This window comes from Epinephelus moara, chromosome 6, assembly GCF_006386435.1.
Source record: "Epinephelus moara isolate mb chromosome 6, YSFRI_EMoa_1.0, whole genome shotgun sequence".
NCBI lineage: Eukaryota > Metazoa > Chordata > Actinopteri > Perciformes > Serranidae > Epinephelus > Epinephelus moara.
Window position 1 is genome coordinate 31,099,986 of NC_065511.1, and position 23,570 is coordinate 31,123,555.

Genomic DNA, 23,570 nt, shown 5'->3' on the forward strand with positions numbered 1-23,570 from the left:
TGGGATTCGCCTTTCGTTTCTGCTGGTGGTTGAAATCTGTAGGCTGCTCGCACAGCGTGCTGAATGATTTAAGCCTATTTTGCTCGCTCAAAACTATTTTTAGTCGCAAATGCGTGCGGTGACGGATGGATCGCCACACTGCCGACATTTTAATCTGCCCGTCACGGCAAGCTGTTTGATTGCATTATCAAAACCGCGCCGCTATTATTCGGCCTTGCTTTTAACTTATTCCACCGAATACCGAATGTGTGCTTTTTTGCAATATTCGGCCCAATATATTCGGTTACCGAATATTCGGTGCATCCCTACTACGAATAATGCGAGGGGCAGGTGATCGCGGAAGATTTCAAAAACAGCGCGCGGAAAATGGCAGAGGGAGAGCGAGAGAGGTTGGTCTGTGTGTGTGTGTGTGTGTGTGCGCGCGCATTAGGGCCGAACTCCGCCGTGCGCAATACAGAGAGCAGAGGAGAAATGTAAACATGCGACAGAAATGACATGCCGTCGTGTAAACAATATAAGTCATCACGTGCGCCGCATAATCGTTTGCATAATCACGATTTCAATTTTGACCAAAATAATCGTGATTCTGATTTTTTCCATAATCGAGCAGCCCTACTTTTATCTCTGACACAACACCGGAAGGAGAAGCAGGTCCATGGAGCTGTGCGCCGGACAAAAAAACAAGTGTGTCACACCGAATGCGCGCCGCTACGGCGTCGCTTTGGGTTGTGAGCGCGCATGACGCACTTCTACATTGAAAGTAATGGGTTTGTGCGCGCAACAGATGCTAGATCTGAACGCCCCCCATGCACACACACGCTTTAACCAAGGCGGCAGCCAAAATCACCCAGGTGGCCCAGCTTTGTCTTAAAAACGCAGGGAAAACCCTGCATACAAAACCAGATGTTAGCATGTATTAGCGGGGTTTTTTGTGCAGCGGGAAAGAGGCTTGAGTAACCAGAAACATTTACTCCATTCTCCACTGAAATACACTGCTGAGGTACTTGTACTTTATCCACAAAAAGCGTATGTAGCTGTAATTGATTATAAATGCTTTACATAAACTAAATACAAAATAAAAGAAAACAGCAGTTAACTCAGACATAATCTAGATTATTTTAAAATAATCCAGCACCTTTTAGTTTGACTTTTCTATATAGGGCCAGCAGTATAATATTAATTATTTCCTCAACATTTTAATTGTGTTTTTATTATGGCACCAACAACTATAGAAGAAGATAAGTCAAGAAACAACAGACTGTAGATGTGAGAGAATATACCACATGTTTACAAAGATATTTTCATTCTGTTTTTCATTTGTTAACATGTTAACAGTAAAGGGAGGCCGTGTTAACTTGGGTTAAAATCTCTTTTCTGTAGGCTATTGTATATATACATATATATTAGGGCTGTCAAAATAACACGTTCATTTCAATTAATTTATTAACGCTGATTAATCATGTTCCATGGTGCCCTTTGACCTTGTGCGTCATTAAAGGCCCTGTGAGTGAAACATTTAAAAACCGCCCAGATGAAACTCTTGATCGGTGCACCGTTCTCTGCAGTTGCTGCAGTAAGAAACCATCTGAGTACTTCCTGAAAGCCTGACATATCATCTCAACGCAAAGTCTTTAGCAACGAACTCTGAGATCTGAGCTAGCACAGCCTCTGATGCTAGCATTAGCAGCCAGCCTCATCAAGCCACACTCGACCAGGCATTCAGACGCAAACTGAGTAAGTCTACCAGTGACCAACTAACTAACTCCCTTGCAAAATGGATTGCAATGGACTGCAGACCAGTTTGGGTGTTAGAGGGCAGGGGCATAACTGTGTCCAAAATCCATCAGCTTTACTACGACATATCTGCCAAAATTCATCTGAATTAAATTTGTTTAAATACTTTATAAATTTGAATTAAATTTACATATTTATCTATTTATATTTGGCCAACAAATTTGGGGGCGTGGTGGCCCATGGGAGCACCATTTAAGAATATTAGTGTCAATTCCTGGATAACATGTAACTGTTGTGTTCACAGTTTGTTTCCACTGCCTCCAAGTGGCCAAAAAAATCCATTATAGCAGGTTTAAGTAAGTACTTTATGGTATCTACAGTATGTATGAGGCTGCACATGGGGAGCCAGCAGAAGTTCAAGGCCCCATGCTCCTGCAGTCCTTCATTGAGTCTCTTATAACCACACAGCTCACACGGTAAAGCGATTATTAAATGGATTTTACATCCCGTGTACTGGTTGCTGTGGTACCAAATGCCTCTTTTCTGCTTCATACTGTAAACGTGATTCATGTTCGCTGTTGGCTAACTGACACACGGGCTACAGTAGCTGCTGAGAAATTAACATCCCTCTGCCTTCTCTCACATGGTTTATAATTGCAGAGCAAACCTCTCAGAGGAGCGCCACAGAAATCGAACCATAGCGACCTTCTGCCAGTGATCAAAGCTACCTCAACCAGCCCCCCCCACCCACCAAACACCCCACCCCAACCCCAACCCAAGAGACGAAACGAGAGAGAGCAAGGAAGAGAGACGGAGAGATGGAGGGAGGGAGAGAATCCACACAAACCATCTCACGTCTCAGCAAGAGCTACCTGCTTTACATATGAAACACACCTTTCTCCCTTTAATTCCCATGAAATCACGCAGGAAGCTGTTATTGCAAAGGGGGAGGAAGTGATGTGGAACGGCTAGAGGGGCCATTACAGAGAATCCTTCATTACACCCTGGTCACAGCTTTGGAGTATTACCCCTGTGAAAACACACTCTCTCCCTTGGGTGGATAAGTCAAAGAGAGTAGATTGTCTCATCTTATTTCTTCTCTTTGTGCCTGGTCTCTAGACAGGTATGGCAGGGTTAAACTTGTCAACACGCGCCGCTTTAGCTCACTGTAGAACCAACAGACAGGTGGGTTTAGATCTCTCTGAGCTGTGAGTGAGTCTAAAGAATTTTCTCTTGTATCTTTATATTCCTGTCTTTGATTGAAATGGAGACAGATCCTCACAACACAGCTCGATCTGTGATCAATCAATCAATTAATCTACCCACCTGCCTTTATAAGGGTTGCTAATTTGCAGAAATGGCATCTTAACCACTGAAGTAGAATATGAAGCTCGATGAGAGAAAAAGGAGGCTTCCTTGAGGCGTCTTCTTGCATTGCAGAGTAATATGAGTTGTTTGGCAAGACATCAGAGAGGAAAAACATCCTGACTCATCCATCAGATATACATGTGGATCCATTAAGCCAAGTTTCTCCATTCATTAGGAGATGCGGTCTACAGTAGACAGTTTGCAGGAATATATTGAGAAATGCTGAAATAACACGGATTATAAATCACACCAGCCACACCACAAGTAAGGAAAAAGCTACCACGTTTCATAATGACATATTAACTGATTTTTAGCCATGGCTTTACACAGTGGGAATCACCACTGCACGATACTTTAGTCACGATACAATATTACTGCAATTTTAAACGTGTTGCAATATGCTGAGTATTGTGATCAAATATAATCTGATATATTGCAAATAATGTCCCCAAAGGAAACTCTGTGTTGTTTGATAAAACATTTTTTTTATCCAGTAAGGCTGCCACGATTAGTCGACTAATCGATGACTAATCGACTATTAAAATAATCAGTGACTATTTTAGTAGTCAACTAATCGGTTTGAGTCATTTTTCATATTAACGTACTATAAAAGTACCCCAAAATACTCTTACTGCAGCTTCTTATGTTCAGATATTGGCAGCTTTACACACTCTCCCGTGATAGTGAACTAAAACCCTTTGGCGTGAGTATGAAACAAGACATTAGATGACGTAATTTTGGGGTTTGGGCGAGACAAACCGACATTTTTCAACATTTTAACACGTTTTTCGATGAAATGATTAGTCGACTAATCGAAGAAATAATCGACAGATTAGTCGACAATGAAAATAATCGTTAGTGGCAGCCCTATTATCCAGTAAGATAAAGTTTTCATTCTGTTCAGATACATTTTGAAGCAGCAAAACATATCCAGTGGACTGAAAAAGCAACTGATTATATTATTCTAGTAGGCTACCTAAAGTTTAATTCACATATGTAATATTAATCATTTCTATGATTAAAAAAATCGATACATGGCACTGCATGATGCTATGATATTGCCACTAAAAAATATCATGATACTTTGCTGTATCGATTATTTCCCCTGCCCCTAATGGCTCTATTGCAATTAAGTTCCATTGGTCTGTCTCTTTCCCTCTAGCACCACCATGAGGTTGATTTTTATGGTTTTGACTAAAATGTCAACAATTATTGGATGGATTACCACTGTAAATCACAAGTTTCACCCCATTACGATATATCGATTCTTTAAAGACAATACAATATTTACGGATATCACAAAATTTTCAACAAGACAATATAATTCAATTCAAGTCAGGGCTCTGAAATCAATATGAGATAATAATAATATCCTCATCGTCTTTTTCTTGGCTGCTTTCCATTAACTGCCTGACGCAAGGCCACTAGCACTGTTTGAATGTTTAGGAAGGAGCTCGGATTGAAATGGTGACACAGACACACCATGGGAATTTCAAACTAAAGGGCATATCTTAAAGACGTCAACATGTATTGATGTTTTCATTTTGCATCAATAATACCGAATTGCTGATAACTGAATCACATATATCGATCCAGATTGATGTGTCATTACACCGCTCATAAAGATTCCCAGTAGCTGCATAATTGTGGGTGGGGAGTAATAAGGGGGAGCTAAACACTTTGCCCTGAATAACAAATATGGTAACAACAAATAATGATAAGTGTTTCTACCATAATGTGCCTCTTACTGCCATAAAATGAAGGTCTGGTGTTTTTCTTCTGAGGTCCACTTGATCAAACCAGGCTTATATGCATGCACGTGCCTCGGTGAGTTGAAGACTGTCTTTATATCTTACTGTGACTATACACACCGCACCTCAACACGACACTGCAGCCGTGCACAGTCAGAGAAATCACTTTACAGCCAGAGGCAAAACTGCATACCATCAGCTCACAACATTAATACCATCATCAATCAATTATATGTGCAATAAAAATGCTGTAAATTGTAGCCAGCATAAAAACAGCCACTTTCACTAGACAAAGATAACCATCAACAGAGTGGCACCACTGACAAGACAGGTGTTACACCAAATTATGTAGCCCTTCAGAACCCATGACCCAGCCCGTACAACTATAACCCCAACCACTAAACAACGATTTTTAAGGAGGTCTGGCACTGGTACAAAGTTCACTAACTGCCCACATGGCTTATTATCATCACCAGTGGTCAACAAGTAAACATACAACATAGCTAGCACACACATTAATAATGACATAAATAAACACACTGTCCTAACAATAATACTAGGTTCCTTAATTGACAGCTAATGGATTAAAATTATGTGTACTCACAGAGGAAAACTGCCACAGCCTTCATGTCCAGTTCCTCACTTCTCAAGGAGCTGAGCAGAGCCAGGTTGCTAGTAGTCAGTTATCTCTAGCGACGTAGGCAGGAAAAACTCAGGTGAATCAGACATCGCGTAAATCCCAACGGTTGCTTTCTGTCAATATGGCGCTTTGCCCGGTAAAGTTCAGCAGACAAATTAGCGTCATTTACTCCACAATGTTGAGACGTTTCACTTCATCAGTCAACTCCCCGCTCGCTCGTTTTAACGGCGCAACAAACTGGTCCATAAAATACCACACAGCCACTGCGCAAAAACTTATTTTTAACTCAAGGCTAACGTGTAGCTTAACTAGCTAATTCATATAAACTCTGTCAGCACGTCCAAACGTCTTCCTCTGACATGTGAGCGTTGAACAACCAATCACAAAATGGCGGCAACTGCGGTCGATTTTTTCGAAATTATTATAGTTATTTATATTTTAATGTGAATTAATCTCGTTAGATTCACTTTCATACATACATCTTATTTAGAAAAATATTTAAATTAAATTTAAAAAATGAGAGGCATTTTTAGGGATGTCCGAGCGCCCCCTAGCTGCCGCGCCTGGAGCAACTCCACTAATGTCCCTCTCAGGTAGCTTTAGTGATAAAGCACCATCAACAGGTCAACTTGTTTTTAAGAAAATGATCTGTGTTACCGGTACTGAATTAAGCTGATACTCCTGAGGGTCCAATGTGCTAATTATCTACCAAAAATAAAAACAGAGGTAGACATGGTTTATTTCAGAGTGATATTATCTCTGTTCCCTATGTGGCTGCTTACTGGAGCAGCTTTACAAAGATCTTAATTGGAGGAATATCTGGAATTACCCTCTAAGTATTTGTTGTTTAACAAAATAAAGGAAGTGTCATTTAAAATTATAGATATTATCCAGCTAATCATTATCTTGTCAAGTTGAAAATGATATCATTGTAAATTGTTCATTCTGTGCAGTACTCCCAGAAACAATCTTCATCTGTTTTGGCACTGTACCCATACTAAGAAGCTATGGAGATACTTGAGTAGATTTGTTATTCATAATATTGACTCTATTCACTTTATGCCAAGAGAATGTTTTGCTTGATTTCGATAAATGTAATGACAGACAAAATCAAAGAATATCATATTATTAACCAAATAATTATTTTGGCAAAATCTCATATCCACAAATCTGAATTTAGGACCTCTAAACCCTCATTTATTACATTTGAAAATGAAACCAAGCACGCATAAAACACATTTTCTCCTCTAAAATAAAGAAGGTTATTAGGATGATTAATTTGTGCACCTCCTTTTATGTATTTGTTTGAATGAATTTAAGTTACTTATTACATCAGTTCTGTGTAACTTTCACCAAAATGACCTCAGAAAACAGATGAGGCATTTTAAATGGATGAGGGTCATGTTGTTTCACAGCGGGTAATCAAAGCCAGGGGCTCCAGTTTATTACAGTTAATTTCAAATGCAGTGCTGCGCAGAACTGACCCATTCATGCATTCACATACAGTGGTTACCACTTTGTATTAAAATGGAAAAAAAAAAACAATAAAGAGTGATTAAATAGCCTAGACCTTTTAGATAAATGATTAGTCTGGGATACAGTGAGGGTCAAAGGGTCAGAGTCTAATAATTATGAGATATGGATCAATATTTGTGGACTTATGATATGAAACACAATAAAGAAATGTTGGGGTTAGCACAATAAACAGAATGGCGTGCAAGTAAATCACTATGTTGAGCCCAAATTAATACAACGTAGGTAGAAGAACCACCTGGAGGTTCCCTTGCCGGTCAGCTACAGCAGCAGCAGAGAGAGAGTTATGCACAAGAATGGGACTCTGTGCTGGCCTTGCTCTGCAGTTGTAGGAGATGCGAATGGAAACATAGCCAACATATACTAACATCACACAGATGTGTCGATCACCAGGACAAGGAAAAAACAAACCGGACGCCAGCTCCTTACCCCTGCTGCAGGCAGCCTTAGGACGCAAAAGCAGAGCGGGATACGTTGTACGTCATTATTGATAGAAACACACTGAACTTGATAATGTGGAGCACGGCATGACCCAGATGTGCTGATCACTGGCACCCCTCTGTACGGACATGTCAACACACAACAACCTTTGGGGGGATGTTTTTTTTCTGGCGGCGCACTGGCAGAAGTGGACTGTTGTTGTGGATGAATGAAAAATGGAAACAATAAACAGTTTATTTTGGATGGTAACACATTATGTTACACTGTGAATGTAATAACGATACCCGAAATCCTGTTGGTAACGCGTTATATTACTTTGTTACTGCTAAAGTAAGTAGTAGTTGTAGTAATATATTACTGTCACATGTTACTTTTGTAATGCGTTGACCCCAACACTGTCAAAGAATATTGTCTCTTGGCATTGTATATGCTTATACAAAGCCAGAAGACTCTGTATATGCATGTTCCCTGGCATTCGATTGTTTAATAAAGAACTTTTAAAAAAATCTTTGTTCTATGACTAAATACTTGCAAAATTAATATAATTCCCATCAGCCTCAGCTGTATTTTGTGTTTCATGCTAATTAGCAAATGTTAGCATGCTAACACGCTAAACAAAAATGGCGAACATTACACAAGCTTAGCATATTAGCGTTTCATTGTGAGCAGTATATAGGCTTCTGTATGTCTACTGTTGTGAGCATGTTAGGTTAGCATGCAGACATTAGCATTTAGCTCAAGCTAGCATGGCTGTAGACCAGTGGTTCCCAAATGGTGGGTTGCGGGTCCATTCTGACTCACAAAAACCACACTTTATTTTTAAGTACAGTGAGTTTCCGGCATAGGGTTTGTATTTTGAAGTGACATTTCCTGCTGTAGAGTGAATAATGGACTGCTACTTGACAGAGACAGTAAACCAGCTCGACAACATGGACAAACTCAAGTATGATGCTGAATATTTTTAACTGTGTGGACCTTGAACCAATGACTAAGGACAAATCTGGATCCCGTGGCTAGACCAGTTAAAATCCACTGCTGTAGACTGCTGTTCAGCTACAAGTAAAGGCCTATGTGGCCTTTCTAACAGGCCTATTAAAGAGGAGCAGGCTACATTTGAGTTTCTGTGGGTGTTCTCATGAATTGGAGTGACACACCTAAACTCAGTTGAATCACCTTTTATTTCCCAAATGTAATTTTTATGACCTAGACTCTGGACACCCTCCATGGTTCACCTCATTCAGATACATAATAAAATTTGACATCATATGAAAATACAAGAATAATATGGGCCTAATAGTAATATGATATTAAATATTGATGTAGTGTAAGTTATGAGGTATGCAGGGAAAAATAAAATTTCCTTTTTGTTAAATTGAATGGTCCTTTGCCTTATGATGATCAGTGAGTTCATTTATCCAGCTTTCTTATTTACAGCTACATCATAGTTCTCTCCACATTACAATGCTGTGTCATTATGAAGATTGACCTTCAAGCCATGTGGATGTTAGTACGGCTTCATGGATATTTAAGCAGCATATTGGTGCAAATGAATATTTAATTTTACTTTATGATCATCAATACTTGATAAGGCATCATTTGGGACAGTTTCTTGTGAAATATATCAGTTATCAGTGGTTCTTTCTTTATGAAGCAATCCACTTGTTAATCCTTTCAATGTGCGATATTACAGCAATAAAAAAAGAGGAACCAAATAGAAAATCTATTAAGACTTTAATTTTTATAATGTTTTAAATACATTTTTGGACAGTGGTTGATATCTTTTGCATGAATAAGTTACATAATAAATAAAAGCAAACACAGTTTAATTTCTCTAACATTTTCACAATAAGGCATTTATAGCAGCAAAAGTGGCCAACAGAGTCTCGTTTACCTGAAACACCTGAGTGTTTCCAGCTGGCGTCTGTCCTGACCAACTTCAAATCTAGATCAGGACGTCTCAGACCCAGTTTAAAACAGAAGTATTTAACCTGGGGTCCAGCCAAGCCTATGAAACTGTCTCAGGGGTGTTCCAGGAAACTCTGCACCAGTGTTCGGAAATTAAATAAGAAACAAGGAAAACACTGGTGTCGGCCCTAAAGCAATGGAAGTCACAGGAGGTAGCATCTTACTCTCCTGCCAATCAATTTTCTTTTCTTTTTTTTTTATTTATGCAGCAGGCAATGTTTATTGATTGCTATGATTATCATAGCCATCCATCCACATTTAACTGCATTTTTCATAGTCTCTGTAGTGAAAGCTGTACAAGAATTGCTTCAACATAAAGGCTGAGTGTTGAAGGTTTGCCTACGCACAGATATCTTCTTCTAATAATTCACCAAGGCTGTCTTGCTTAGTAAGACACCGGTTTATCATCAGAACAAGGAACTGGCTGGCAGCAACACTGAAACATTTGCATACAAAAAACATGACATAATGACCTCAGATCTGCCACTTTATGTGCCCTTTACACAAATAATATTGCACTCAGCACTTAACCTTTATTTCAACATAATACTTAGAAGACTGAGAAGGAGACAAAACAGTTTTTCCCCCCAAAAAATAAAGTGGTCTTACAGGACGTCCAGTTGGTAATCACATTATAAAAATGATCCAGATATAAATGAGCCAATCAGAGCTCTTAAAAGTGATTGATGGGACATGCAGCCAATTAAGGGCACGATATAACTTCATGTAGATGAGATCTTGTATCTTAATTACATTTATCAGATACAGCAGAGGTTAATGGCACACAACCTCTGTCAGATTTTTTTTCATTAATGTCATTATGTTAAGTGGGGTTGAGAACCGACATAACTCACTAAAACTGTATTATGCAAACAAATAATGTGCCCATTTCTGCATGACCGGCAAATCATGTAGAATATAAAAACAAGAGCTCTGTCAATGTCAAGAAAATGTGCAGCAGTTTACTGTATCAGCTTCAGCTGACAAGCTCACCTCTGGTCATGTTACATAATTCTCCAAACATATTATTATATGCTAATTCTACAGTGCATGTTCTCTTGAAGGTCCAGTGTGTAGGATTGAGGGGGATATATTGGCAGACATGGAAAACAACATAATAAGCATGGTTTCATTAGTGTATAATCACCGGAAAATAGGAAATGTGTTTTTGTTGCCTTAGAATGAGCGGTTAATATCTAAATAGGGAGCAGGTCCTTGTTTGAGACATGTATAGCTGACACATTCTGTTTGTAGCTACACAACACGCCCCTACATAGCACACCTACCACTAGTAAAAGACAAACCTACCAACGCAACGGCTATTTGAACCATGCTACAGTGCTACACTGTAGCGAATAAATGAGACCAAATGTAACAATAATCTACTTTTTAATTCATAATACATGAAAAGGTGATTTACTTTATAAGTACAGAGATGTAACCCATATCCTACCCTTAGCCTCCTCTCTTTTAACTTAATACTTAATAGCTAACGTTAGCTAATCGCTTAGGTAGCATTAGCATGAGTAACAAGATGTAGCCTTCCCATTACCTTTGGCCTAATGTTACCCACCTCTCTTTTAGTGCAATACTTCATAGCTAACATTAGCCAATTGCTTTAGTAGCACTAGCATAGGTAATGAGATGTAGCCCTTTCCATTACCTGTATCCTACTCTTTACTTCCTCTCTTTTAACAGAATACTTAATAGCTAATGTTAGCTAATCACTTAGGTAGCATTAGCCTAAGTAACGAGATGTAGCCTTCCCATTACTCTTACCCTAATGTTACCCACCTCTCTTTTAGTGTAATACTTCACAGCTAACGTTAGCTTGTAGCTTAGGTAGCATTAGCATAGGTAAGGAGATGTAGCCTTCCCATTACCCAAATCCTACTCTTTACTTCCTCTCTTTTAACATAATACTTCATAGCTAATGTTAGCTAATCGCTTAGGTAGCATTAGCATAGGTAAGGAGATGTAGCCTTCCCATTCCCCTTACACTAATGTTACCCAGCTCTCTTTTAACTTAATACTTCACAGCTAGCTAATCCCCATCTTAGCAGTTTCACAAGGACCTATGTTTCTGTGCCAAGGAGCAAAGGAGGTTAATGGACTGACGTGTAGGTATGATGGGCGAGTCATGCAGCTAGAGGGCAGCTCACGTAGCTGCTCCAGCTGCAGCTATACCTACTCTTGTCTACAGGGATTGCCATGTTTCACCGCAATGTCTCTACAGTAGCCTAGAACAGACAAACCAAACACTAGATGGGGCCAAATGTGTTTTTCGCACCAGCCACCACAGTTAGCAGCCATTCTGCAAACAGCAGCATTGGAAAAGCACTAACCTTTTAAACAAGAACTGGCTTTATTTGCTGTTTTTACCAGTTTAAATCACCTGGTCCGTTTATTTTAAAGAGGAAGAGACCTCTGCTGTTAATTAAGCTAGAAATCTCCTGAACAATGAACACTGAAGCAATATGTAGCGAGAGTTCACGCTTCACGCGAGAGTTTCAGCTGGTTGCAGTTTTGCAATCCTGGCTGCTAGATGCCAATAAATCCTATGAATCCTACAGACTGCTCCTTCAACATTAATGGTCGTTTTGTATTTTTAAAATGTACAGCAAAGATTTAACAATGTCAAATAATACATGTGTGGAACTCATTTACACTAAGTGAACAGGTGTGGCCTTGGGGTAGGGCTGTAAATTGTGCTAAATCTGGCTTTGCAAGTAGCAGGGTAAGCACCGTGCAGCGGGCCAGACGCTGTTGGGGGTTAATCAGGGAACAAAATGACCACCTGTTTTTGCAAAGCGATGAGGAAACTCTCAGTTGTCTGATTGGAGCATTTGTATGGGGACTATTTTTGGGGTGGTTGCCTGATTGCTCTCCTGGAGAATGCTGACTTGAACAAGGTAATGTGGCTGTTCTGATGATTACACTGGATAACTACACTGGAGTTACTGCCCGCTGGCAATGAGCCTACAATGAAATGTCTGGTCTTAAAATGTGGACACAGAAATCCACAGCTATTTCTTTTTCTGCGTCTTTCACATGTATCCTCACACAGTTCAATCATACCACACACACACACACACACACACACACAGAGGGACACTTAATTGTAAGCAAACAAATAACTACAAGTGCATTTGGCTTTAATGCTATTAAATATACATGGAAGCAGTTGGGTGTTGACACATACAAACAGAAGCAGCCTTGTGTGCTTAGTCACACACAGTCGGACATATTGAACGCACACATACTTCACGCACAAGCTTTCTGCACACACTTGCACGCACACACACTGCTTGTTTGCAGCTTCTGCCAGCTTTCTCCCTCTGCATGCCGACTGTGTGTCTGGCACCGGGGTTAAGGTCTGGAGCCACACACAAGCTGCGTGCTCTGTCTGGCTTTTACACACTCTAAATGGGCTTTATGAATGGCTAGGACTCAATGACTGAGTCAACACCAGGGGCCACACTCAACCCAATCCGACAACGGGTTTTGGAGATAAGTCAGAAACAACATTCTCCCAGCACAGCCAGGAAGCATGTTTAAATTAATATGCCACCAGGTTTTCTTTTGTTTTGCACTGCAAACATTGTGCTGTGGAGTGTGTCAATCCACAGATGTGTTGCTTGTTTGCCATTTCTGGCCGAGCCCAAGTGCTTTTAAACAGCACTCTGCAGTGTCTATGTGTGTGCATGTGTTTGTGCTCTCGTTGCCCCATCAAAGCCATGTTTAATCTGTTCGCTGCAATGAATCCAGCTCTCGACATTGCGTGGAGCCAGTGACTCTGACAGCCTTTCAATGATGGATGGACAGATGGAGGGATGGAGGCCGCTATTCACAATCTTGTGCCCTTGGTGGGATGCATGTTAGCCCCATTCATTACCATCAGAAACATAAAGCGCTCTCCTACTGTACATACAAACTGATACGCGCACACAATCCTCACCACTGCTCTATCATTAGATCCAACACCCGACTGACATTCAGATCTGAATCCAGGCTGAAGTCAGATTCAACAAAAGGAGCAGTTGGCGGAGTAAGAGGGCGGAGGCCAGATGTGAGCGTTTCAAGCCAGTCGGCAGCGTCAAACGATGACGGAGCCCGCCGTTTCCGTGACTTCCCATTGGATGGCAGAGGGGAGGTACAGATCGGGGGTGGGGGAGGAGCTGGGATCACCTGGCTGGGGTTTATTACAGCGGGAGATGGAGGGAGCTCAAGCAAAAGAGAGGAGCAAAGAGGTGAGGGCAGGAAGCTGTCGTCCTTTTGCTGCTGGGAGGCCTGGGACTGATCAGCTTGAGGAGGAGGGGGAGGCGACGAAGGGACAGGGACTGATTGGGCAGGGGATTTATGATCACAGACACTGACAGAGCCTGGAAACGAGGTAGTAAAAACAATAAGAAACTGAAAGAAATACAAGTGTCACTAAAGTTGTATTCTTTATTAATTACGGGATACTTACCAACACAAGTCACAGGCTCATCCAGAATGTCATCTATGGACTGCCGAGGGTCCATCTGTGGCCAAAAGAAACTCTTAAATCCTGTGCAAAACAAACTCTTGGTGGTCTTTACCTGTTCATCTACAGACTCTGACCTGTGCTTTCTGAATCGCCTCCTGTAGTTCTTCCTCCAAGCTACGAATGCCAGGCAAGGTCTGAGCTGGACTTGCTGTAATCTGCACTGGCAGCTCAAAATCCTGGCCAATCACATCACATGGTTGGCAGCAAAACACCTGATTAGAAAGCAGGGGTAAATGAGTTGACAGGTGGGTGATGAGAGTGTGCCCACGTTTGACCAGTTTTCTAGATTGAGGGCTGTGTAGCATGCCCTTGAAAAGCAATTATCCAAGATATGTGTGTGTTAATTGGTCATGTTTACCTGTGTAAACAACACCTCTGCCTGTGTGTCTGTGTCTGGCTTCCCTCTGGAGCATCCAGGATCCTGTTGCAGGAACGGATGAAGGGATCCTCCACAAGACTGGAGGAATAATTTAAAAAAGACGTTAATAATTCTGGAAAGCATCATCCTGTTATTCTCCAACTCATCATAGACCAAAGATCCAAGCCTGTGTTTGCTCACCTCGTTGCCTGTGTTAGTGGAGCGGTCCCTGGGCCTGCTCCGTAACCTCTCCCTCATCTCCAGCTCCACACTCAGCTCCTGCTGCTGTTGTTGCTGCTGCTCGCTCTCAGTTCTCCAGGGAGTCCCACACTGCAGGGGCGAGGAGGACGACATGGGCAGACTGGGACTTGGAGTTCCTGAGGCAGTGCTGGCAGGAGCCAGGAAGACGGTGTTGGAAAGACACTGTTCGCCTGCCAAACTGACTGACACAGCATTTGAGAAACCGTTCGGCACATTGTTCAGAATTCCATTTTGGGCGTCACTGAGAATCCCATTAGGAACTCTGCTGTCCGCGATGTACATCTGTTGGTTCGGGCTACTGCCGGGGGAGTCGTGTCCAGAGCTGGAGCTTGAGCCGGGGCTCTGGCTCGGTGGCAGTGGGGGACAGGAGGTGAGGGGCTCCAGGCTGGTACCCAGCTGGCACAGAGGAGCAGGGGTGAGGCAAGCATGGGGAAGCTGGAAGGGTCGGAGACGCTGCAACAGAGCAGGCTTGGTGCCGGAGACGGGGAGGCCGCGCTTACGCAGCTGCTGCCGCAACTCTGACACCTGAAGAAAGGGAAGATACAACGGTGAAGGGGCAAAGGACACTTAAGAGTTTGTCATCACAGTGAATTGTAAATACAGCCATTATTCTCTCAGTGCTTCCATGCAATTCTTACTGTTAGATCAACGAGATTTGCAGGGAGAAGCTCAGGCTTGGACGTAGGGTTTGTGTCTGTAGGGGTGTGGTTTGTTGTGGCGGGAACAGGTTGGGGATTCAGGGGCAGGGCTCCAGAGGACGTCACAAGACCATTGTGATCTTCACTGAAGGAATAAAAGAAGCATTAACTCACCCAAACTATTTAAGGACAAACACAGAAAACACACCAAGCAGCAGCTAAGTGCAGCCCGCCACAATAATTACAGGGAGGCATGTTCATGTATTTCAGGTGGGGAGAAATTCTTTGCAATGAAGGTCATCATGTCACAGTGGTCACGGGACTCTGCTCACTGACTGGCTGCAGTATTCTAAAGCCGCAATTTGCCACTGAAAGTTAAACTATCCCGACTTTTTAGTGTGGCTGCACTTCTCTGCAGAATCAAACGGCCATAGCTCAGTGTGTTTCCAGTGTAACATCTCATTGATAAAGCAGAGATCTTCCTCGTTCGCTCAATCTGACACTGTATCAGCACTGATCTGTTTGGATACCTGGGCTCCACAGTGAGCTGTTGCTGTGGTTGTAGCTGTTGCTGCTGTTGTTGTTGCTGCTGGTTCTGTAGGATTTGCAGCTGGAGGATGACCTGCTGCTGCTTCAGGAGATGGGAGTAGGCTGGGTCTAAAGACTGGGTAGAAGGAGGGTTCTTCTGTTTGGCTCCTCCTGGACATAAATAATTGTTTAGGATCAGACACATTAAGGGATTGTGAAGCAACGTAGGAAAGTAAAGTATTGCTACCTCCAGTCCCAGACCCTCCTCTCTGGTCTGGAGGAATGTACTGGTGATATTTGAGTTTCCTCATTTTGGGTTTGGTGTCCCGCGGTTTCCGTGGGCGGGGGAGATGGTTGAAGTTGAGGGAGGGGGCCAGGGAGGAGGTGCAGGTGGGGCTGGGAGGCCGAGCTGTCTGTAAAGACACATTACCCTCAACTGTAACTGTGCTGTGGCTGTATCGAGTAATTTCTCAAGTAGCGTCTCAAATATCACAGAAAAAATGTCAAGTCATTTCACGTAGTTTGACAGTCTTTGCCCCATGTCAAGGTTAAACTGTACAAATGCCTCACAAATCTCCGAATGACAGCATGTGCTGGTTCTGACACACAGCCATGCTGCTCATGTGTGAATGTGTTAACCCACAGGGCAAATACTGAGCTCCCCCAGAAGTGCAAATTGACAGTAATGAATGCAGAGCAGCTTACAGCGGAGCATTGTGTTTGACAAAACAGACGAGTGACCATCCTGTTAGGTTGAAGACCTCTGCAATGCTCTTTTATCTTTTATGCTGTATACCTGCCGTGAATACCTGTCTCCACAATACACACACACATACAACATCTAAATGTTTATCTGGATGAAAATGTCATATTACAACATGTATGTGTAATGAAATGTTATGAAAATATTTTAAAAGAAGGAGACCCTTGTGAAATTTAAATAAACTAAAGCAAAAGTGATAGGGGCTAACCTCACATTACCTTTGGCAGCAGGGGTGTGGTCTGAGACGTCAGATACAGCCCACTTGGTCTCCCAGTTGTTGCCATGGTGTTTGATTCACTCAGTGTTACACTCATAGGTTGTCTGATGCCCTCGGTTGCCGGGAGCAACGCCAAACCAGACTGAAGACAGAATATCAGATTATCAGAGTTGACATATGAGGCTATTTATAAACTCATCAGTCTGTTAATATTCACTTTAATGTTTTTTAGAGGTTATTGGTGGGAAATAATTCATCAGACTTCCTTGTTGCTGCCAAAAGACATGAATCTTATTCAGAACTAAATCTCAGTGTTGTTTCCGCACCTGAGCGTGACCGGCGCTGTGGTTAAGAGGCGGGGCCACACCTGAGAAGTCACTCAGCAGTTGGTCACCTGAGAGCCCTGGCAGTGTAGAAAAGGTGGGTGATTGGTGAACGCCATGTTGCTCAGTGGGCGAGGAGGAGGCGCAGGAGGAGATGTCATCTTCGAAGACATCAGCGGACAGAGGGAAAGAGGCAGGGCCTGAGGAAGTGAAAAGTGAAAGGAGGTCAAAGGAGGAGGAGAGGAGAGAGTGTGACTCTGCCTGTGTGTGCCGGTGCATGCGGATGCGTGTTGACTCACGGTTCTCCAGGGGCAGTGTGTGTTCGTGCTGTTGCTCCACAGGCCCGGGCGGACGTTTGATCCTCTCAGAGAGGTCCTGAGCATGGCGAGCCTTCTTCTGCCTCTGGGCCCCGCACACAGTCCTCTCTGCAGGCGGGAGAAGGAGGGAGGAATGGTGCAGATAGGTGGAGAGATGAGCCACAGATGGGAGATCAGCAGAGAGAGGAGGAGTGGAGAATGGAGAGAGGAGAAGCAACAGGATTTCAGAACATATGTGATGTGAGCATGCACAACAGCGTTGCCACAGGCAGTCAGTCCCAATTCAAACCAGCAGAGGCATAAGAAATTGTAAACACTCCTGTCCACAGGGAGATGTATTCCCCTGGATATGAACGCACTCATAAACACATTCACACAATGTTTTTAAAAGGGCAGAAAGGGAAATCAGATAATTTGAAAAGCCTGATATAATAATAATAGTCTTTTCAAATTAAAAGGAAGGTTAGAGGCTGCGGAGAGGAGGAGGGGAGAGAGAGAGATAAAAAGACAGAGATGTCAGTGAACGATGGCTCTGATCGCTGGATGGGCGGGTTTATCATGCGCTGTCAATCACTGATATGTTTGCAAGCTGTTTAAAATGCAGAGTTACAGTGTGCAACAAGGTCACATATCTATTTAACTGACAGCTGATGAAACAGCGAGCCCATTGCCAGATTTACACACTGCGTTTCCTCGCACTGTACAACAGGGAGCGGGAGAGCAGCACAGACGTGATAAAATACAGACAGAAAGACAGAGAGAGGTAGGGAAATATGTAAGGATGCACTTTGCTTTGCTGGGAGCACACAGGGTAAAGCAGGAAGGAGACATCAACATTACTGAAGGCAGGGCTTCACCTTGTGCAGTTTCAGTGTTCAGACCACTAGGGGGCAACTTCTGAGCGGCGCCGTCTTCAGTTAGACACTGCATGAGGAAACAGCAGGTCACACCAACAGACAGGGCCCACAGATTATAGTGCAGTTCATACAGCTTCATTAAATAGTCATTTACACCAGTGTATCCCCCAAAACATATGCAAGGATCCTGTGCTGCAAGGATTCACCACTGAAACCAGCACAAATTATTTTTAGGTGGTGGAAACACTGACCTATGCTATCATTTCTCACAATACAGGTAAACAGAAATGTGGTCTTATTCTAATATAATCAACTATACAAACACATCTAAATGAATGAACATGACATCAGCATCAGTATTTGATCTATGTGATGCTGTTGGATGTAACTGAGACACTGGATGCTACTCACCAGAGCTTCACTCTGGTCTTTCTCTGCTTTCTGAGGGGGACAAGTAGATTTCAACCCTGCGGAAACAGAAGAGATGCGGTTATATGACGAAATGACAATGCAGCAGAATGCTCGCATAGTGGAGCAGCAACTCAGGTGAACCAGTGCATCAACAAAGCACTTTCAGCCTTCAGCTCATCCCTCCAAGTTACAGCAGCACGGAGCATCTGAGGCACTCTCTTGTGCTGGCAGGCATCAGTGCTTCTTGTGCAACCTGCTTCAGCCTCAGACAACGAGGAGGGAACTGAAGCAAGGTGCACAGCCTGTCTACAAAGTCCCTGAGATTGTTGTTTTTTATGTCTACACCCTAGACTAGTCTGTATCATCGTCACTGCACAGATCTGGATGAATTTGCGTATTAATGCCCGATATGTAGAGCATATTGTTGTTGTTGCATATGTTACCTCTGATACCTGCTATGTGTACTTGTACTATGCAGACTTATGTATCTGTATCCAATGCACATCTTATGTATTATATATTTGTGGTGATGATCCTTATTACTCCCATTGAAACATAATAAACATTTTGCACCCTGAAATTGTGTCACTGTTATTAATATTGTTTAATAATGCTGGAAGTATCCAACTAGATTTGCAGTATAGAATAACAACATTAAAGGGAAAGTTCACTGCAAAATCAAACATACATATTTTTCCTCTTACCTGTAGTGCTTTTTATCAATCTAGATTGTTTTGATCTGAGTGGCTGAACGTTGGAGATATGAGCCTTGGAGATGTCTGCCTTCCCTCCCATATAATGAAAGTAGATGGCACTAGGCTTGTGGTGCTCAAAGAAATACATCTGAAAAACTCAACAGCAATGTCTCATTCCAGAAATCATGACCTGGTTACTCAAGATAATCCACAGACCTTGTTGTGAGCAGTTTACTGTAGGAACTACTTTCTCTGTACTGAACTACACCCGCCAGCCGTATCACTGTGCAGAAGGAAGCGTCTACTCATCTACTCATGGACAATGATGAGATATAAACATTAATGGCGTCCTCCACAGCTGGCTAAGCTGTAACGTTAGCTAGCTCAGTGGTGCTAGGTGAGCTAACAGTAGATGCACGTTTCCTCCTACGCAGTAATACGGTTGGCAGGTGTAGAAAGAAAATAGTTCCTACATGAAACTGCTCACAACAAGGTCTGTGGATTATCTTGAGTAACTGGGTTGTAATTTCTGGAAAGAGACATTGCTGTTGAGTTTTTCAAAAGTGTTTTTTGGCCCTTTGAGCACCACAAGCTGAGTGCCATCTAGTTCCATGATATTGGAAGGAAGGCAGACATCTCTTTGGTTGATATCCCCAACACTCTGCAACTCACACCAAAACAATCTGGACTGATAAATAGCACAACAGGTAAGAGGAGAAATATGTATTTTGGGGTGAACTCACCCTTTAACCTTTTTTAAAATTAGACTCCAAAGGAAAGTAAAAGCTGGTCAGTGCGGTAAAACCTCCCAAGACATTTTTATGAATCAATAAGCAATCATGTGTCTGTGAAAACAGGTGACCTGAAGTCCATTAATATGAAATCCAACCTGCAGTCACAGTGTACAGGGATCAATCACAATGTAAATGATACACAGAGACTAACCAGAGTCTGCATTGATTTCACTCTGCCTTCGGTTCTGAATCCTCAGCTGCAGGACTGAAAGACAAGAGCAGAGACTGAGCCGGCTGGAACAGTAAGTTTGTTTGATCTGAACGACAAATGATCCGGAGAAATAAATGACACATAGAAAGGTAAGAGTTGAGCAATGTAAGCATGATCACTGTCAAACGATATGGCCTTGTAACTTATATTACCCCATGACTTTGCAACGCTTGTAGATTAAATATCTCCCTGCATGCCAGCACACATCTACACACCTCGCATATGCACATTAGCATTCAGTACGCACACAAACAGGTGAAGCAGGGTAGGGCATGATACATTTCGGTGAGTTTTGAGACCTGAGAGACCTGGCGAGGGGAGGGAGAACTGTGCAGGCTGGGGGGGTTGAGGGCAGTGACTATTTATCTCTCAGTGTGTCTATTTCTGTTGGTCCCATCCCCCCTTCAGCTGTCCCGCTCTCTCCACAAGCCTCTTATACATCCCCTCTTCCTAACGTCATCCTCATTTGTGCTGCTAACTATACTCTTCCTGCCTCTCTGATGACTCAAAACAAAAGTTTAACGTTGCAAAAATCTGGATTTAAAGCAGATTAGCACGCCGTGTTCCGTCGTCTTAACAAGTTAGGGAAGCAGTGCTTATCACACTGCTCTGTTTGATTTCAGCGTGTGTGTCTACCATTGGATTGTTTTGTATTTTAACTGGAGGCCCAATACAAGTCTTAATCCCACTACTTAACATATATTACATTAGATTACACAGTGGTTTCCAACCTGGGGGTCAACCCTCGTTAAAGGATTAGCAGCTAAGACAAAATGAACAGATTTCTAAGAATTTTGTTAATTGTTTTCTGACTTTTTCATTTTTAACGTTTTGGAATTTATTGGTAAAACACTGACTATTTTCACCTCCTTAGGCTCTTTAAATCATTCAAATTAACCATTTTAGAGGTTTGTTTTGGTTGAACGTCTCGCAGCTCAGAGACGTGATGAGGGGCTGCAAGAAAGGAAGTAAGGAACTAGTATTTAATCATTAGGATTCACATTTTCTTAACGTTGACCTTGACATGTAGTATATGCCTGCGTTTGTGAACACTTTGCATGGGAAACAATTTGTGTCAAAGCTCAACAATAACAAAATTGTTAGGAATTAAACAATGTATAAGAACTTCAACAAACTCACATCATACTATGGCTGACAACTTCCACAAAGGATCAGTTAAACAAACCTGCAGACCTTATAGACTGGCGCAGACTCAGCTATGTACATACATGATGTCAAACAGAGCAGCTGCCCCGAGGAATCACGTTTTCCAGCAGGTGTTTGTACACCTAGGGGACTGCGTCTATGTCATTTCCCCGCCTCTCTATTTTACCAGCCGTTAACGACAGCTGCTGGGAACACAACAGCAGCCGCTACAACTTGTGGGGAGACTTGAATTATGCAGTTAAAGGAGGTTGTTCGGTGCCATTTGTCACAGAATGCAGGTTGTGTCCTGAAAGTTGTAACAAGCAGAGTAATGCATTGGACTATTAAAACTCTTTAGAGCTTTCAGCTATTCCTTGATTACTTTTGCCCTCAGAATCTAAAGAATATTTGCAGACTGTGACGGGATATCATCATCAATAACTCAGGATCTTTTTTCCCAAATTTTAACATGGATTGTTGCTTATTTAGACATTAATATTTAATGTTGTTGGGACTTAAAGGGGCTTTAAGTTAAAAGGGCTTTTCTGGTAGGGCTGCATGAAACGAGGAAAATACAGTATGTTGTTGTGTATCGTGATCACGATATTACTTGTGATAAATAATACGATCATTTGACTCAGTTCTGCTGCTTTCACACTGCTAAGATACAACAAATGGAGAGATGTCGTTTTGTTGTAGACCATCCTGGAACTTAGCGTCACCCTGATTCCCTCGACAAAAAGCCAGTGGGATTTTTCCTTTAGATTTTGGATTATCACAGCTCCGTAAATGCAATCACCAAAAGTAAAAAGCTAACGTTAGGCTACACAAACTACATTACAATTGCATTAGCGACAGTTAGCAAACATCTTTTTAAGGACATTTAAAGCTTAAAAACTCTTGAGTGGGGTGTTTACTGACATATTTCATACTGTAGAACAAAAAGTGAAAATCTCTTAACCTTGTATCAAGCACAGACCTTATTCAGGTGTGTAACCAAAACCCACTGGCTTCAAGACGAGGGAGCCGGAAGTGATAAAATGCTAACTAATTTCCATGTTTTAGGACTCATTCCTGCAGCACTTTATTGCTAGTTTAATTTTTAAATGAAAGGAAATTATTTCCAAAATTCTTCTATCGAACAAATCGAAGATTGAACAGGCACCATTTTTAAAAAAAGAATGACTGCTACATTTTTCTACTGACACTCTCTTTGAAGTAATTACAAAAATGCATGTGCTGTATTGCACAAGTTGACTTCACAATAACAATATTTTTTTTATTTATTAAAATCAAATTTTTTTTTTCATTTAAAAACGTTTTTTAAATCTTTTTTTTTTTACTTCTTTTTTTTGTTTGTTTGTTTTTTTTGTAGAAAATTGAAATAATAATAACATTTATCTTAAAGGCCCATCTGTATTTCCATGTGAATCAACAAACAAGCCATGTGGTGGTTAAAGTGTCACATTGAAACTGAGGATTGAACTGAACATAACTGGCACCAATTAAAAAAAAAAAGTGCACAAGTTGGCTTCACGATGACAATTTTTTAAGATTAAAATCTAAAATCATTATCTTTCTAATTATTAGTTTTTTCGTTTAATTAGAAAATTTAAAAAAAAAAATACAAAAACAATAAATAAATTATTGTGCAGCCCTTTATCCTGGTAAAGGCCTGTCTGTGTCTCCATATGAGTCATCATACAAACCATGTGGTGGTTAAAGTGTCACTTGGTAACATGCAGAGATCTTTAGCCCCAGGCTCAGCTGTCCTTCACCTCTGTTCAAGACATCTCTGTCTGTGTGTATCCATCACTAAATCCATTCACCATCAATCAATACCTCCACTCTATTGATCATGTGATAGACAGCTGGTGAACACTTCACCTCTGCATATTCATGCTAATGTTGCCAATTGTTGTGGGGGAAATAAATCTTTCTCTGCTTTAATTAGCGTGAGCTGAGACTCCAGGATTCCTCACCTGAGCGGAACTTGTTCCGGATGAGAAGCGACCTCTCGGAGGCCAATAGTGTCATGGTGGAGAGGGGGGGTCTGGAGGTGTGTGGGGGGGGGGGGGGAGTAGAGGG

At 41.9% G+C, this 23,570-nt stretch overlaps 1 protein-coding gene across 1 annotated transcript; it reads right to left on the reverse strand.

The window, feature by feature from the left end:
* Positions 1-9,172: 9,172 nt before the first annotated feature.
* On the reverse strand, positions 9,173-23,564 carry si:dkeyp-69b9.3 (myocardin). The gene is made up of 15 exons (XM_050047162.1): positions 23,465-23,564; positions 20,277-20,330; positions 18,637-18,692; positions 18,226-18,292; positions 17,351-17,476; positions 17,055-17,251; positions 16,730-16,870; positions 15,996-16,161; positions 15,751-15,919; positions 15,221-15,365; positions 14,523-15,107; positions 14,322-14,420; positions 14,038-14,175; positions 13,904-13,958; positions 9,173-13,814 (listed from the first exon to the last, which is right to left on the reverse strand). The coding sequence occupies exons 1-15, from the start codon at positions 23,517-23,519 to the stop codon at positions 13,387-13,389; spliced, it is 2,481 nt and encodes an 826-aa protein (XP_049903119.1). The 5' UTR covers positions 23,520-23,564; the 3' UTR covers positions 9,173-13,386.
* Positions 23,565-23,570: the final 6 nt, after the last annotated feature.

Bases quoted from the DNA above. Each gene is read 5' to 3' on its own strand.
- si:dkeyp-69b9.3 (XM_050047162.1), bottom strand. From the start codon at position 23,519: ATGACACTATTGGCCTCCGAGAGGTCGCTTCTCATCCGGAACAAGTTC. The intron at 20,331-23,464 runs GTGAGGAATCCT...CTTGTCTTTCAG, and splicing joins CCGGAACAAGTTCCGCTCAG to TCCTGCAGCTGAGGATTCAG. The intron at 15,920-15,995 runs GTAGCAATACTT...ATTTATGTCCAG, and splicing joins AGGAGGGTCTGGGACTGGAG to GAGGAGCCAAACAGAAGAAC.